At 39.7% G+C, this 17,525-nt stretch overlaps 1 protein-coding gene across 1 annotated transcript; it reads left to right on the top strand.

The window, feature by feature from the left end:
- The first annotated feature begins 3,268 nt into the window (after positions 1–3,268).
- On the top strand, positions 3,269–15,960 carry LOC117252971 (proepiregulin-like). The gene is made up of 5 exons (XM_033620279.2): positions 3,269–3,535; positions 10,296–10,379; positions 11,600–11,726; positions 11,823–11,969; positions 14,845–15,960. Exons 1-5 carry the CDS (start codon positions 3,496–3,498, stop codon positions 14,903–14,905), a joined length of 459 nt encoding a protein of 152 aa, XP_033476170.1. The 5' UTR covers positions 3,269–3,495; the 3' UTR covers positions 14,906–15,960.
- The last annotated feature ends 1,565 nt before the right edge of the window (positions 15,961–17,525 follow it).

The following is a 17,525-nucleotide window of genomic DNA, read 5'->3' as shown; positions in this document are numbered from 1 at the left end:
TGTGTATGTGTTGCTTGAATTTTTGTGGGTATGTGAATAAACACACACACACACACACACACACACACACATATGGCTCAATAAGCATTTTCAATTTAGCAGGAGATAATGTTGCTGTTTGGGGGGGGGGGGGGGGGGGGGGGGGATTTGAAAATAAATTGCAAAGGTGACTCGTGATGTCCCCAATTTGACACAAATGTCAAGTTCATGTATTACTTCCTTGAAGGGATAATGACCATTGATGCACAAACTGTACTAGAGTCTTCTGCTGACCCTAAAGGCTAACACACCAAACAGTGCACATGCACAAACAGCAGATCTGAGTCACAAAAAAAAGGATGGTACGTTATATTTGCTTAAGTTTATGGAATGGATAATGTAAAACAGGAGTGTTCAAGGGAGGGGAATATACAATCATATGTTTTGATCTGCTACGCTGTTAATGATGAAGAAACATTTTGCAACTGATTAAAATCTGCTTAAACAAACAACAAATAAAGTTACATGCTACAGAGAGCATGCATCAACACGCATCTGTTAAAATCACATCAGTGAAGTCACCATGCAAGGGACCACCATGCGTTTCTATTATAATACATTATATGTGAATATTCTGTGAAATATCAGTTTAAACAGTAAACTTGTTCAGCAGTTTTGGGGTCATTTTATGACTTTATTTTTTTAAGAATAAGGAAAGATTAAAAAACAATAATGAGTCATTACTGAGCTTAAATATTCATACTTCATTACTTTACATTATAAACAAAATCAAAGGGTAATAATAAAAACTGTAAGTCTCTAAGGGAATGTCACAGGTAACCTTTAATTAGGATTCCAAACTAAGGGTAGGCAGTGCGGTTGCACTGGAGCTCATGAGGTGGGGGGCCCAAAGACAGAGTGGGTCCTCCAACAATGAATTGGGTGGACAGTGGGTCCTTATAGGCCCGTTTCCACTGAAGAAGTTCCTGGTACTATTTGGGGAGCAGGAACTACTACAGGAACGTCCTGTCGCTCAGCCCTCTCAACCGCAGTGTCTCCACTGAGAGAGCAGAGAACGAGGAAGGTTCCTGTAAAGTTACGGGCTCTGGATGTGACGTAATCGTTGCGCGACCATTTTGACCGGGGCGACATAGGGACGCCGTTAGCCGATAGCGGTGTCTGTAATAACTCACTAAATGGCCCGTGAAAAAAATATTTTTTCCAGCGGATGTCTTAGTTACAACATGATTGAGCTAACTGGAGTAGTTTCATGTCGTATCCGACAACGGGAGGCTTTTAACAGATGACGTCCTGATGCTAGCTTTGCTGCTGCTGTTAGCTGATGCTTTCTAGACATCGTGATTTCCCAAAACTGAATAAATACCACACATATCAACACAAAACTGCTTTGCTAGCTCAATCATGTTGTAACTAAGATATCTGCTGGAACAAATATTTTTTTCACGGGCCATTTAGTGAGTTTTTTTACATGGCGGCGGAAGCTATATGAACGAGCTAACCCTCGTCTGCTGAGTTTTAAAAATGCCGGCTATTTTGTTGCTTTCTGTTGACATCACATCCCTCCTTGAGTATATCCAATCAGCACCAAGTAAACCCCAAGCCCCAGCTAGGAGTCTTTCGGGGCCGTTCTGAGTACCTACTCCGAGGCAGGGACTTGTTTAGCCCCTGTAAAAGTTCTGGAACTCTGTCCTTCGGGGGTGGTTCCTGCGGTGGAGACACGCACCAATGGCCCCGGCCCCGTAAAATTACCCCGAAGTTCCTGCGGTGGAAACGGGCCTTATAAGTTTGAAAATATGCCTGTGTTCAAAGAAGAACTCATGTTAAATTAAAAACAGTGTCATATATGCCCTTAAAAATTTAAACCCATCTCTGTCATGTTTAATTTTTCTTTTTGTACAATAGTCAGTGGCATCTATAAAAAATGTTATGCCTATTCAATAACTAATAATAATAATAATTTCTTATTTTCTTTGGTATTTTTTGTTGTATACAAATATGCAGTGATGATTGCTGACTAATATGTACGTTGATGCTATCTAGTGTCAAGTCTCGGATCATATGACGAGACAATATGAGCATGACAGCGTGGGGCCCATCATAACTATCTTACGCCATTGCTCCAAACTATGTGCTTAACCCACATTTGTCTGCACTGGTGGAAAGTAACTATAAGAGTGACTAAGTACATTTACTCAACACCGCACTAAGAAACAGTTTTGAAGTACTTGAACTTTACTCGAGTATTTCCATTTTATGCTACTTTATAGGGGAGCGTGGGGCACAACCTAACGGGGTAAATTGTAACATGGACGTTTTATGTGGTTACACAGGGTTGATCCTTTTAAGCTTCTGGCCAGTTGACCACAATACCACCAAACCCACAAAATTCCACAAAGATTAGACGTGTTTCAGCTCAGTTCACTAACAAAGAGCGTTTTCAGCCAGCATAGGTACATTTCTTTGTCATACTTGTTTTTCAATTACTGAGCTGTCTATGTCAGTCACCGGATCCAACCATATGCCATCTTAACTACTGTCCTGTTGCCTAAAACATATCATTATTTTGAACTATGTTACCAACTCTCAGCAGGTGTTACCTACAGCTAAGCTTCCTATAGTGCACTTTATCTATTTTGCACTCCTTCTTTGCAAACTTCTGTTCAGTTTGAACTAATGTCCTTAACTGAATGAGATATACTTTGTGTTTGTCATATGTCAGGTATCTTATTGACACACAGTTTCACAGTCTTGCAAATATTCATACATTCATACATTTGACATCTGTATCCAACCCATGCACATCTATCAGTCCAACTACTGAATATCGATGATAGACTAACAGATGGATGGATACCTGTACGGATACCTATGGAGACTTTTCATGTATATAGATAAAATTGTATTGAATGAATTGTGTTGAACAGACTTTTCAAGCAACCCTTACAACTAACCCTAAATATGTTGCTGTTTTTACTGCACTACATGTATTTTTCAGCAATTTACTACACTACTACTCCAATATGTTGCATGGTTACAGGATACAGTATATAAAAATCTCCACATTGACTCTTTTTGAATGGGGGACTTTAATTTGTAGAGTATTTTTACATTGTAGTTTGACTTTTTCTCAAGTAAAGGATCCAAATTCTTCTTTCACCACTTTCTATCTGTTAAATAAATAAATAAAAAAGCCCATCAGTGATAGAGGGATGACAGGAGCAGCTCCTCCTTGTTTTTTTCCTCTCGGTAAAACGGTGCCTTCAGGGTCTCTCTTTTTATTTGGACCTTTGAAGTGTAAAATTGTCTAAATTACAGGAGTCTGTCACCACACCCAGACCGCAGGATTGAGTCCGTCAGGATCTGCCAGAGGAGGTATCGCCTGCCCCCCTTTATCTAATAGTTATTTTGGCAAATCGGAAGCGTCTTTAATCCACCCTGCTCCTCACCTGAGAGCCCACCGAGCGAGCCTCCTGTCAGCGACCTGTCGGCTCTGAGATGGGGAACAGCAAACCCTCCGCGCTCCTCTCACTGATCGGTAAGTTCTGTTTTTTTAGTGTTTGATACAAAGTCAAGTTCACATAGTTATTTGAGGTATGGATTAGAGCTGGGAGGTTTCAGGTGTGGACTCAGTTTGAAGTTATTACTGTAAAAGCAGAGCTGAGATCAGGTCAGAAACACGACAGGTAATCCACCTACAGCTAAACTCAGCAAAGCAAAGACACCAGAAAAGACATTAAAGCTACTTAGATAAAAAGTAACTGAGTAAATTTACGCAAATACTTTATTAAAATGCAGTTCTGAGGTAGGCTACTGTTACTTTTGATATATATATATATATATATATATATATATACACAGTAGATAAATAGATAACTTTATTTTCCACCTCAGTGGAAATCTGTCTTTGGCTTCTCAAAAATCAAATGCACAGACAGACACACAACACAATACACAATTAAAACGTACAGTTTAACAATAAATATGATTAAAAATGTGCAAATAGGCAAATAAATAGTAAAAGAGAGCACATCTTATAACAATAGTAGTGTTCCTGATACAGTCATCCTGTGTTCATTGCCTGTACGGCACGGGAATAAAGGACTTCTTATATATGTTCTGACTGGCTCTATGGACCTTAAATCGACACCCAGACAGGAGCAGCTCAAACTCTGAGTGTAATGGATGTGAGGCATTGGCAATTACATGTTTAGCCTTCCTGCGTACAGCACTGTCAGATAGTGCTGACTTGCTTCTGTGACTTACCTCTAATGTTAATGACAATGGAGAGCCTGTTTTTGCTCCTTGCACTCAGGTTGCCACTATGCTGTAATGTTAAATGATAAAATGCTTTTAACCAGGATTCTCTATGCTATTGGAAGTATGTGTTGGCTAACAGTGAAGCTCTTCAGCTTCCTGATTAAAAAGCAGGTGCTGATTGGCTCTCTTGGAAATGCTCTCTGAGTTTCCATTAAAGGCTAATGTCTGATCAATAGTTGTACCCAAGTACCTAAATTGTTCCACTTTTCCACAGGCTGGTTATTAAATATGATGACAGGGAGGATATGACTGGTTCCATTTATAAGTTCTTTTGTTTTGGCCTCATCATTTCCAGTTTTCTTGTCATGAAGTAAGCCTCTTCATACATGGCATTATCTACAGGAGAAGACTAACCAGAGCCAAATGATCTGCATATTCAAACAGCTTGACATTATTCATTTTATTTGTATAAATGGAAAACAGCAGTGGTGACAGCACACAGCCCTGCGGTGCCCCAGTATTTAAAACAAGCTTGTCTGAGTAGACCCATTCATTTAAACCCTCTGAGGACATTCAGTTAAAAAAAAGTTTCATATTCAATGAATAAGACCACCATTGACATTCATCTTAAAAAGTCAATCTAAAAGAGTGTTGATTTGCATCATGTTAAAATCAGAGCTAAAATCAATAAAAAGTACATGAGCAAATGATTTTGGTTGTTGTAGGTGTCTTGCTATATGGTCCGCTATGGTGAGAATAGCATCCTCTGTCCCCCTGTGTGATTTTTAAGTTAATTACAGGGGGTCGAGCTGATCCCCTACAGAGGACTTAAGATGGATGCTGACCACTCCCTCCATACACTTAGCTAAGGGTGCTTTTACACCTGCCCTGTTTGGTTTGGTTCAGTTGAACTCAAGTTAGTTTGCCCCCTAAGTTCAGTTAATTTGGGCAGGTGTGAACACAGCAATCGCACTCAGGTGTGCACCTTCTTGAGGAGAAGAACTCTGGTGTGGTTCGTTTGTGGTGAGAACATGTTCGGATCTCGATCTGAACCAGCTGCAGTCACATGACACATTGTCTGGGTTAAACATGAGCATGTTACAGTCCTGGAGGATTATTAATGTGCACCTCCTCCTGTACTGCCTTAATATGCACATTCAGCACATCCAATGCATCAAAACATTGTTTTCTAGTTGGAGCCGCGCCTCGTTTTCAAACTGTACGGTTTGACTAAAATGAACAATGACAACAATATAGTCCACGATGAGCAGCGCTAAAATCAACCTGCGTAGTTGTCCCTCCATTGTGACATTAGAAAGTGTCACATTCATCTTGCAAGTGTACTCTTCTTCAACATCTTTTTTACTTCCTGGATTTTTCCTGCATGGAAATTCTGGCCAATCAAGAGAGCTTTCTAGCGCAAGGCATTTGATCTGATCTGCTTGTAAATGCTGCTGTGAGAACATGAACCAACTCTAGGCAATTGTACAGCTTTGTAACAAAATTAATCCCTGATTCAGACCAAAGCAAGACAACTCTATGTCTGAAAGCACCCTACGAGTGAAGTGAGTTAAACTGGTCTAAAATCTTTAGGAGACAGTAGATTTTGTTCTGTGAGTATGGAAAAAACAACTGTTTGGCAGTCAACTGAGTGACAGGCCCTGTAAGCTGGTCAGAGCACACTTTAAGTACCCTTCCTCTCAGACCATCAGGTCCTGGGGCTTTGTTGGGTCTGGTTTTGACAGTTGAATAGTTTCGTAGCTACCTATCTGCTTGCCACCGGTGCTGCAGCCTATCCTTGGGTCTTTCACATCAAACCTTCTATAACAGATGTTCAGATCATTAACAAACTGACCACAATCTATAGTATTCACACTTGGCTTTTTTTTTTACCTTCCCTGCCCATCATCCTATTAAGCCCCTCTTGTGCTTGCTTTGCATTCCTTGTACAAAACCTGTACCCGAGTATTTACATTTTATGCTACTTTATATTTTGACTCTGTTACTTTAGGCTGAACTATTGTACTTTTCTTTGTCATTTTATGAAATACAAAGAATTGTTGTAGATTAAACCAACAGTAGTCCACATAGGCTGGTTTAAATTAGCTGCATTTTGACAAACTGATGCACCAGTCTTGATGATCCAATAATGTCTAATAACACTCACAGGTGCCATTTTTCCTGCAAAATGAATACTCATACTTTTGATACTTTTAGTACATTTAGCTGGCGGTACTTCTGTATTTTCATTAACCCTAAGTAACATTTTAAATGCAGGACTAGTACTTTTACTAGAGTATTTTCCCATTTTGGCACTGCAACTTTTACTTAAATAAACAATCTAAATACTTAACCTTGAAATTTTTACTCATCCCCACTGACTCCACTACATTTATCTGACAACTAATTACTGTTTTTGCTTTGCAGTTTTCAGTGTGGTGACAGATCGTTTACTCAAGTACCAAAAAGTACCAAAATTGCTCCATTGAATGTAAAAGCTGTAGACTTAAAAATGTGCTTAGGTAAAAGTATTTAAGTAGTACCAATAAAATATCCTTAGAGTATCAAAAGTAAAATTAACGTTCTCATTTAGCAGCAGAATGGTCCTAAAATTTTATATTATATGTTAAACCACTGGATTATTATTACTTGTGCATTACATGCATGCATAGTTTGTCAAGACAGTGCTTCTACTTTCCATCATGCTATTTTATACTTATTCTCCACTACATTTCAAAGCAAAATATGACACTTTTTACATTACATTTTATGGACAGCAGCTAGATCAAAACCTACAAAAGATATGACCACCTGATAAAACTGTCTGTATTGTTATGTACACAATAATTTAAGCTACCTCAACTAATTGTATTAAGATGCTAATAAGTATTAATCCACTAATTTTAAACAACAGGTCCGTCCCGTGTGTAATGATATTCTTTTACTTTTAATAATTCAAGTGCAAAGTGCTGAAAAGATCGCCCGGAGTGGAAGTTTTTGGAGTCAGGTGAGGGCCTTTGCCACATACCTGTGTTAATCAGTTGACGCACATGCTGATCTCAGAGCCTGAGGGATGCTGAAGGATGTTGGCAATTAAACCGTGAATGGAAGATTTATTATTTGAAAGCACATGTGGTCTGATTAAATTTGTCATTTGCTTGTTGTTCAGGGTTATTCCTCTCTATAAAAAGTCATAGAACATTCAAGCTTGTATAAACTGTGGCGTACCCAAAAGTGGAGGAGGTACTCAGATGCTTTGCTGAGGTGAATGTACCAATATTACAATGCTTCAAACTATGCCGCTCCAGGTACCCCTCTAGTGTCAGTTTTGGATGCATAAGGACAGTGTGTTAGCTTCTGCTCATTACATATATAGCAGGCCACCAGGAACACTGCTTGGCCTTGTTTCCAGTTTTTCCCAGTGGCCATTTGCGGTATTGCAGCCCAAAAAAAACAACAAAAAAACCCCCTGCGGCTCAAAAAGTATTTTCCCTGTAGACTGCCATTATAAAAGAGACATCTATTTAACTGTTGACAGGACACCTCGAATTGCAAACAAGGTTAATTATGACTCTTTGTATTATGAGTTTTGATCCATGGACATTTTATAGCCTATGTTTAAAACCTTCCTCGAGCTGAAAAAAGCGATTTAAAAATCTGTGATGTCGTCACACAACCCTGTGTCACTCCAAAATCATCGAAATCTGGCGCTTGGGCAGTGACTTCCAACATCAGACACCAACAAAATAGCCGTCCTTTCACGGCCCCTTCGGCATGATATGCAGCCAACCCAGCGGGGTCAGGGGGAAACACGGTGGGACAAGAACGAAAGTTAAGGCTGTGAAAGTCCGAGTAGGATGAGTGGGAGATGGATCCAACAACCACCGACTTTCACCCAGGAGGCCAGTGTTCACTAAAGCCAAACCCTGTTCTTTTGTTGCCTAAACCCTACCGTGTGTGTGTGTGTGTGTGTGTGTGTGTTGGCCAAACATAACTACATGGGTTTGTTGTTGAAGGAAAAACGACATAACCTGTATCTTGGAAAAAAGGCAATGCATGTAACAGGCGGAGCTTGACATGGTGGGGGCTATTTAGAGTCACCAATTGACCTAATCTGCATGAGTACCCAGAGAAACCCCACGCTGACACGGGGAGAACATGCAAACTCTGCGCAAAAGGGCTCCCCCACGCTGGGTTTGAACCAGTAACCCTCTTGCTGTGAGGAGACAACGCTTACCACTGCGCCACCGTGCCACAAAAATGTTGTAAACTGAAGAACAACCAGTAATTGTAGTGGAAAATACTAAGGGAAAAAGTACATTTCCCTGTGAAGTGCAGTGGAGAGAACAAGTACCTCAAAATAGTGCTCAAGCGCAGTACTTGAGTAAATGTACTCACATTCTGACATCACAACAACTGCAAGTCATCATATGAATGCTAATTTTTCATTTGGATTTTTTTTCTTTTGCCTCCTGAAATAAACCACTTTAGAATTTTGTAGTAATTTCTATGCAACTGCCGCTTTTATTCCTCCCTTTGTTTATTTACACTGTGTATTAACGGGTTATCCACCATGATAGGAGTTTACCTGCACTGATAACCGTCCCTCATTTAGCTCCTCTTGATTATCAGTGTCATATAAAGTAGGCTTACTGTGCGCTGCTCACCTTCACCCTACATTTATTTATATTTGTATGAACCATTTCAGTGTTGCATATTAAACTTTTCACAAAGCCAAAGGTTGCGCAAACTGTTGGAAAAGTACTGTTGTAATTCCCGTCCAAATTAAAGCGAGGGAGATGGGTGGATAGAACCGGCTCCTGCCAGATTACAGTGAGTCAGTGACTAATGATATAAATGGGTTGATTGGACAGTGATTAATTGGTAATACAGCAAAGTTGCTTCGTCAATACTTCCAGCTCGAGTGCACTATGTACTTTACACCCATCAGCCACGTCAGGAACACCCAACAACCAGGCTGCTCCTCTCACAGAAAACAGAGGAAAATATCTCTGCAGCCATAACAACAGACAGGAACAGAAACCCAGAGAAGGCGCCATGGCCAGGCTTTTATAGCAAGTATAACCAGATTCATAACCAGTCATAACCAGAAACATCGTGCATCCAGGTTCATGTGTTTTTTTCCCTCTCCCGTCTGCAGGAATGTGGGCGTCTGCTAATGCAGTGCATTATAAAGCTGTGCAGGCTGGTACAGGCATGTGGGGCCGGGCAACACGGGCCACACCACATCATCATGTCCCAGTTGGCAAAGTTTACACAGAGAAGCTTGGCAGGGAATCGCATGTTTCTTGCCAAAAGATATATTTATGATCTTTGAATTTTTTCTTGATGCTGGTGTAGCGTCTTATCAAAACACGGTAAACAAACAATCACTGTGGAGCCGTGTGAACGCACTGCACTCACATGCAGTATCATGGTACAGATCTAGAGTCAAAGCACATTTCTTACTCATGTTGACGTGTATGTGAAAATGACATTTGCACGTGATAAGGTCAACAACCAAAGTGTTCATATAGGAGAACACTTTTAAGTTATGAATTCAGGTTTTTCCTCATCTTGAATAATCACACATGTGATGTTAAAAATCAAATGGGGAAAAAAATGTATCAGTATGTTAACCAACATGTCTAAAAATCAATGAAGTGATTGGTCTGGACCCCCAAAAGCCTCCCAAGATCTTTATTTAATATAATTGAAAAAAACGTTACTGTTTTTTTTCGAATAGTTCATTTTTTCTTGTGAAATATAAGATAATTTTACATTTTTGGCCCCCTTAAAAAATTGAAATTAAACAATTTTAGAGGAGAAAATCACTTTTTCAAATTAATCACAGCTCATAAATTACATGTTGATTTTCAGATCCAAAAAGGTTGGGAGACAGGGTTTTCTGTGATTGTTCAAGTAAACAGAAACATTACTGCCTACACAGGACTGGTATAACTCAATACCCATACAAAGCCGACAGAATGACCTTTAATCCAGTGTAATTAATGAGACCAAAATTCTCTTTTCAACAGGTGTCATGTTGCTCTGGCCGTATGTTCTCACCAAGAGTGTCTCATCCAGACTGCAGACTGCGGACAGCTCCTCTCTCTCTGCAGGTATTCACCCACACAAATGTAACAAATCACTTTATTTGTGAAGTACAGTATAAAAAACATGCATGTCTTTGAAATACTATAAAAAAATAATTCAAAGTATTGAAATGCATTTGGAGAACTAGAAGTAATCTTAGACAGTAAGGGATACTACTCTCCTGATAACTGTAAGTGATATTTTTTGCATTTAGTATCATGTGTTTTATTTTTGGTGCAGCACGCCATGAAGTGTGTTGTAACACTGATGAACTCTGCAGTAGTACAGCAAAAAATACATATTTTTCCTCTTACCTGTAGTGCTGTTTATCAGTCCAGACTGTTTTGGTGTGAGTTGCAGAGTGTTGAAGATATCGGCCGTAGAGATGTCTGCCTTCTCTCCAATATTTTGGTGTTCAAAGCACCAAGAGAAAAAAACTCAACAACAATGTGTCTTTCCAGAATTTATGACCTGGTTGCTCAAGATAATCCACAGACCTTGTTGTGAGCAGTTTCATGTAGAGCTATTTTCTTTCTACCGAAGTACACCCACCAACCGTGTCACTGCCCTGAAGGAAGTGTGCATTTACTCATGGACAAGAGACTTGAGCTCAAGAGAGTGTGAGATGTTAACATCAATGGTGTCTTCCATTCCCAAACTGTAACATTAGCTAGCTCAGTGGTGCTAGGTGAGCTAGCAGTAGACGCACGCCTCCATCTGCGTCTCCAAATGCTCATCCTATCATGCTAGGACACACGGTGATGTCATCAAATGTCTAAATCCCCCAAATATTTAATTTACTTTAATGTAAGACTTAAAAAAGCAACAACTTTTAGCATTTCAGAACCACCACAGGTTTGACAGTTTTGCTTGAAAAATAATTTAAATGACTATTAGCTGCAGATTTATTTCCTAGATCGACTAATTGTTGCAGCTCTAATACAAATATTGCATATAAAAATTGAGTGGTTTGGTGGTTAAGAAGATGTTACTGATTCTGCACTCTCACATCCCAATAATGGCACTTTTATTACTGCAAAAAAATGGAACAATGCAAACACAGTTGAGGTAATAAATACCTGTCACAGTGGTAGTTTAATACTCAGATTTGGGGATTAGTCAACGAGACCAGAGGGTGTCTAAACACCTGCTGTCTGCTTGTCTAAATATGTATTCCCTCTCAGTGTAAATGATGCAGTTTCCTGTGAAAAGATTTCCATCAGCTGTCTTGTTGTCGGTGTTTCAGGACAGGGAGAAGAGCGCCCTCATGTGGTGAAGCGATCAACACAGAACTGCGACAGCACTTTTGACAGCTACTGCATGAACAACGGCCAGTGCATGCTGCTGGTGGACATCAACGAGCACCACTGCAAGTACGATCATGATCCTATGTGTGCGTCTGTGTGTGTGTGTCTGCTAGTTTTAATTATCAGGTGTGATCATGCATGACTCGTCTCTTTGTGTTGCAGGTGTGAGAGGGGCTTCTACGGCCCCAGATGCAGCAACCCGGAGCTCGTTGTTCAGCCAATGGGAGAAGAGCAGATTATTGTGACCGTTTTCTGTGTGAGTCTGCTGATTATAGGTCTGGCTGGAGCTCTTTACTTCTGCTGCAAATGGTAAGGATTTAGTCAGTGAGTGAGTGAGTGTGTGTGTGTTTGCAAGAGTAATGACTTTTCATGTAACTTAACTGTTTGTAATAGTATGATGTTGATGTGGCTTGCTGATAGCATTAGATGCATTGTAAGGATGAAGCTGGCCAACTTCCAAAACACTTTTTTAAATGAAAACATTACATTTTCAATTCTTTAATTGACTTCCTTCAAATGCTCACCTTTCATTCCTCATGCTGTATCTCCACAGTATCCTTCAATGGCAGAAAACGATCACAAACCCAGATAAAGTGTTTAGATGCTGCAGTCTGTTGGATAACTCCAGCTAGCATATCCAGGTTTCTCAAAACAGGATAATGATACACCAAAATCCCAATCATATCCAGTAGTTACTGGAAGAATGGCTAAGATCAATATTTGTAAAAAACAATGTTTAAAATAACTGTGAAAACAATGGGACAATGTAAAAGTGGTTGCTCCTGGTGACGAACCTACAGAGACTTAACACCTGAATCTGCTGCTCCCCTTGGCTTAATGGAGCTTTACAGTGAGTTTGAACTCACACTAACTGTTGTGATTCATTCCTACGGCTCTCATTGTGTCGTTTACAGCTGCAGCAGGCAAAAAAAAGCTGTAAAAATCCACTGTACGCTACCTACCTAGCACCAAACAGCTGTGAGACACAGTAAGCAACAAGATGGTGAACATAGTGAAGAATTTAGTAGCTAAAAAGTCAGATATTTTCCTCAGAAGTTGGTGGAGACCAAAGGCGGAGCTAAAAGATAGTGAATACTGAACAGTAACATGACTCCAAATGAAAGCAAATGGTGCTCTGTAACTGCTGGATGTGTAAATGAGCAATTCTTTGTGAACAAGTTCGCCTTATCAGCTTGTAAGATGATGATATGTAAATGTTGTGTTTTGAGGTACTTGAGTATTTCCATTTTCTGTAATGTAATAGGCAACCCAATCTCACTCCGAAGTAATCGAAATCCACGTTGACGTCAGATAAAAACAAAAGTTAAGGCAGTGAAAGTCCAAACAGGGCGTGCAGGAGTGGTGGTGGATGGGTCTAACAAACACTAACATGGTGTTCGCATCCCGCCAGATTCTAAAGCCAAACCTTTTTCTTTTTTCCAAAACCTAACCACATGTTTTTGTTGCCCAAACCTAACCACATGCGTCAATGCAGGTTGTTGTACTGACGGAGCGCGTTTATTTTAGAGACAGTATGTAAACAGTGAATTTCCTGTGAGAATGGAAGTGTATTTTGAAAGAAAACAATGCATGCAACAGGTAGAACTTGACATGGCGTCCCAGAATGTCAACAACCAACACACCCAGGGTACCTTGCACGTCATATCTGGAGTCCATGATCAGATGTCGATATGTGAGAATGTGTTGTAATGGGCTACTTGTACTCCACAACATGTTAAAACTAAATATAGAACTGCAGCACTATAATACTGAATTACTGCACCACTTTTAACTGATGTAGGAGTTGCTCTGTAGATTAACATTTTACATGCTGGATGCCACAGTAGCTCACTGCGTAGAGCGTGTATCAGTAAGGCTGAGTCCTTACCACAGTGGCTTGAGTTCAAGTCTGGGCCAGGGCCCTTTGCTGCAGGTCTTCTCACATCTCTTTCCTTTCATACCTGTCTCTCACTATCAAACGAACATGAAAATGTCAAAAAATATCTTAAACATTTTACACACTCCACACACTGGAGTCCTAACAGTCTTATTCCAGACTTTCAGAACTCAACAAGTAACTTAACAAGATGAATTTTCAAAGTAGTTAAAGTTGGCTCCACTTTGACCGGCTATGAAATGTAGCTTGTTTTCAGGTTCTTGTTAAATGAAAATTGAATTTTGCCTAATTTAAGTTTTTAAAAAAGTTTTTAAACTTTATATGCCTCCGTGCCAGCGATAGCCTTGGCTGGAGGCATTATGTTTTCGGGTTGTTTGTCTGCCCATCCACCTGTCCACCAGTCCACCCGTACACCAGTCCCATTCTCATGAATGCAATGCCTTAGCCTTGAAGGAATTTCTTCAAATTGGACTCTTCTTGGACTCAACAAAGAAATGATCAGATTTGGGTGGTCATAGGTCAAGGGCATTGTGACCTCATCTATCTTATCCTAGTGACTGTGATATCTCAAGATGCCTTGTGGAATTTTTTTCTAATTTGTGTTTCGCATGGATGAATTTATTAGATTTTAGTGGTCAAAAGTCAAAAATCAAGGTCACTGTTACCTTGCATCCACGTCATTCTTGTGAATGTGATATCTCGAGAACACTTCGAGAAAACTTCTTTACATTTGGCACAAACACCCACTTTGAGTCAAGGATGAACTGATTTTAATTTGGTGGTCAGTGGTCAAAGCTCAAGGTCACTGTGACCTTGTCTCTTGCATTCTCATGAATGTGATATCTCAAGAACACCTGGAGGGAATTTCTTCAAATTTGGCATTTCTTCACTGGTGCGCGGAGGTGTACAACCGTAAATTCTAGTTCGCTGATGCATTTAGTTTCTGGTAACGTGCAAATAAAGTGTGATCATAGACTTGAGATCATGACTCAGACACAACGGCTGTCATCATGTAAAACCTGCAGGTGTACCTTGGGTTTCAAATCAAGCCCCTCGTGACGTAAAGTCTGCCTCAACATCCTGTTCTGTTTCATGCAGAGACAAGTCAAACCACAGACAATGATTATTATCTCAAAGACGTTTCTTTGGACATTTAAACTGGGTCACCGTGCAGTTTTCATTTCCTCACATGGCTTTTCATTTAAAGATGGTAGAAAACAGCGTCAATAATTTGATTAGCACATATTTTGAAATAAGTAAGTGATGATCTGTGTTATTTTTTTACAGGTATAAGAAAAACACACGCCAGCAAAAGCGGCAGGGTTACAAAGGAGTCCAGACAGCTTAGATGCACACCCACTACATCCGCCGCTGGAAAAGGCAAACCCAGTTTTCGGCAAGAAAATTTCAACATACCTGACGAGCTTTCACTCAGTTTCTGGTTAACTGGACGTCACACGGCTTTGGATCGCTTTACCAGGCAGGCAGATTGGCACAGAGAGATTAAGATGATGAAAAAGAAGCAGCTTTTGTTGTTTCCAGTAGCGCTGGGTCTCATGTTTCAGCACCTGCTGCCCTCATGTTTGAAAAGATGAATGGTTAAAGACTCAAAGGGGTGACAGTGATGGTGGGTCAAGGGACAAGGATTGCTGAACATCTCTGACCCTGCATACTTTTAGAAATTTAGGCCTGCGTTTGTTAAACAAGAGGTAAACCTAAAAATTACATGTGCCCCGTTAATGTGTGATTGACGTAAAGATTTCAAAGAGCTCATTTTGAGGTGCAGCGAGGTTGCAGATCAAAGAGAACAAAAAATAAAACTTAGTGAAAATAAAGTCTTCACCACTGAGCAGCCTTCTGTCTCCCTACAGTACAGTCCTGCACTGTTTTACACTATTTTAATTTATACCTAACACTTCTGCCTGGTTTAGTTTGTATTTATTGTTGCTTTCTTGCCTTTTGTTTCTTTGATGAATATTTTAAAAAAAATTATTGTCTATAAACAGCAGTGTGACAGTTCTGTGTTTTATAATGTGCTCAGAGAGTTTTCTTACCGGTATTTTGATAATTTATTACAAAGTATTATTGTATACACTGGAATCTTGTCTTGCTTCGGAAGCTCTGTTACAGCTACAAAAATGAACTTGAATTTTTTTTAACTCTTCTATAAATTTCTTTTTTCTGTTTCATTGTTGCTGTCTGAAGGGTACAGCCGAGAGTCTTCACATTCCTCTCTAATATTTACACAGTTTTCACATATTTCTTCCATGTGATCAATAATTCCCTTGACAGAAAATATCTTTGTCCTGTTTTTTTTCCACACATGACATTTTCGCAATAGCAGTATTAGCTGGAAAACGTGTTTAATAAAACATCAATTAAAGCAAGTGCATTTCAAACTTATAGCTTGTGCTCCTTCATTTAAACACTGACTTTTAACTTTGCAGATCTTCTCTGGTCTTCAGATCTTCCACACAAGTGTAAATTTTGTTTTGGAACTGTATTAATACCAAGTGCATGTTCACAGACGGTTTTTCTACCATCTACTGAGTAACAGTAAGTAAAAGTGAATCATGTTATAAATAAGAAAAGTTTCCAAATGTAACTGTGGTGTCTTTATTTTGAGCTATACGTAGGAAGTCAGGGTGTAGCTTTATGTATACTGAAAGCCTCAGAAGATCTTGTTCACAGTGTGCATCATGACAGGTGTAATTACTTTGATGAGTAACAGCTGTGTGTGATTGACAGCTCCAGTGCTCTGCTCCTGTGGGCCGTCGTTAGTGTCACTAGTTCCACCTGTGTGTTGCCTGCTGTGACGAGTCAAAATGTGTACAGTGAAAAAGATCACACACAGAACCAAAGACACTGCAAAGAAACCTTTTATAAGATGTGCATTTGATTCAGGAAATAATTCTTATAGTTTGTGATAATATGACAGAAAACAGAGCTCGATGGTTTAGAGAAGACATGTATCCTTTAAAGTTGATCCATATTTTGTGCAAATGCATACAGTCATATTCCCAGCCCAGTCAGCCCAGTTTTTCTTACTGAGACATTGCTGCTTTTCCTGTGGTGACTGTGCCTCTGAAACTGGAAGCCAAAACACATCTTTTCCTAACCATAACCAAGTGGTTTGTCAGGATGGAAGAATCTGTATAAAAATCAGACAGCAGAGTCACCTTTACTGACCCTTTTTTTTTAAACAAGGTAAAGAAGAAAGAATAAATAGATGACTAAAAAAGATTTAAAAAAGGGAAAATGATGGCATACGTAGGGGAGTGTAGCGTCTTTCATTACAGTTTTTCAGCTCCCATATTTGCCGCAAAAGTTAAAAATAGTTGCCAGGTGGCAAAGAAGCGTGCAGTTGATCCTTTAATAAATTTTTCCAATGCAGTGTCCATATGTTGGAGGTGAAGAGTCCTTCCATTTACACAGAATGAGCCTTCTGGTGAGATCTGAGCAGAAAGAGACAATGTCGATTTGGTTTGGGCTCTACTTAAACTAGCATCTAGAGGAGTTACTCCAAATACTGCCATGGACATAGGTGGGGCAACCAGTCATCCAAACGTTGTTGAAAAAGTTTTAAAAATGAAATCCCAGAAATGAAATTGTTTTGGACATAACTAGAACATGTGACATAAAGTGGCTGAAGACTGAATCCAGTTTCATTTTTACCCTTTGTTTTTAATCTGATTTGTGAAAGGCAAGTACTGCAAAGGACTTTGTAAGGGCTTTTGCATCCCACTCGCCTGGAGAAAATGTTGGTAGTGTACATTACTGCAAACCAGGGATCATTACAATTGATACTAATCATATCACCACCTCTAAGAAGTTCTGAGCAGGCTACATGTATATGAGCTGACTTTGTCATTGGGAGGTGGAGGGCATGGTGGATGGTATGACACTCACAGGTGCAACAGCTGTCACGCTGCAGACTACTGCTTGAGACCAACAAACAACAAAACTGA

The sequence above is a fragment of the Epinephelus lanceolatus genome, chromosome 9, assembly GCF_041903045.1.
Source record: "Epinephelus lanceolatus isolate andai-2023 chromosome 9, ASM4190304v1, whole genome shotgun sequence".
Classification (NCBI taxonomy): Eukaryota; Metazoa; Chordata; class Actinopteri; order Perciformes; family Serranidae; genus Epinephelus; species Epinephelus lanceolatus.
Note: the sequence above shows the minus strand (reverse complement) of the source record. Positions and strands in the feature narration are given on the sequence as shown.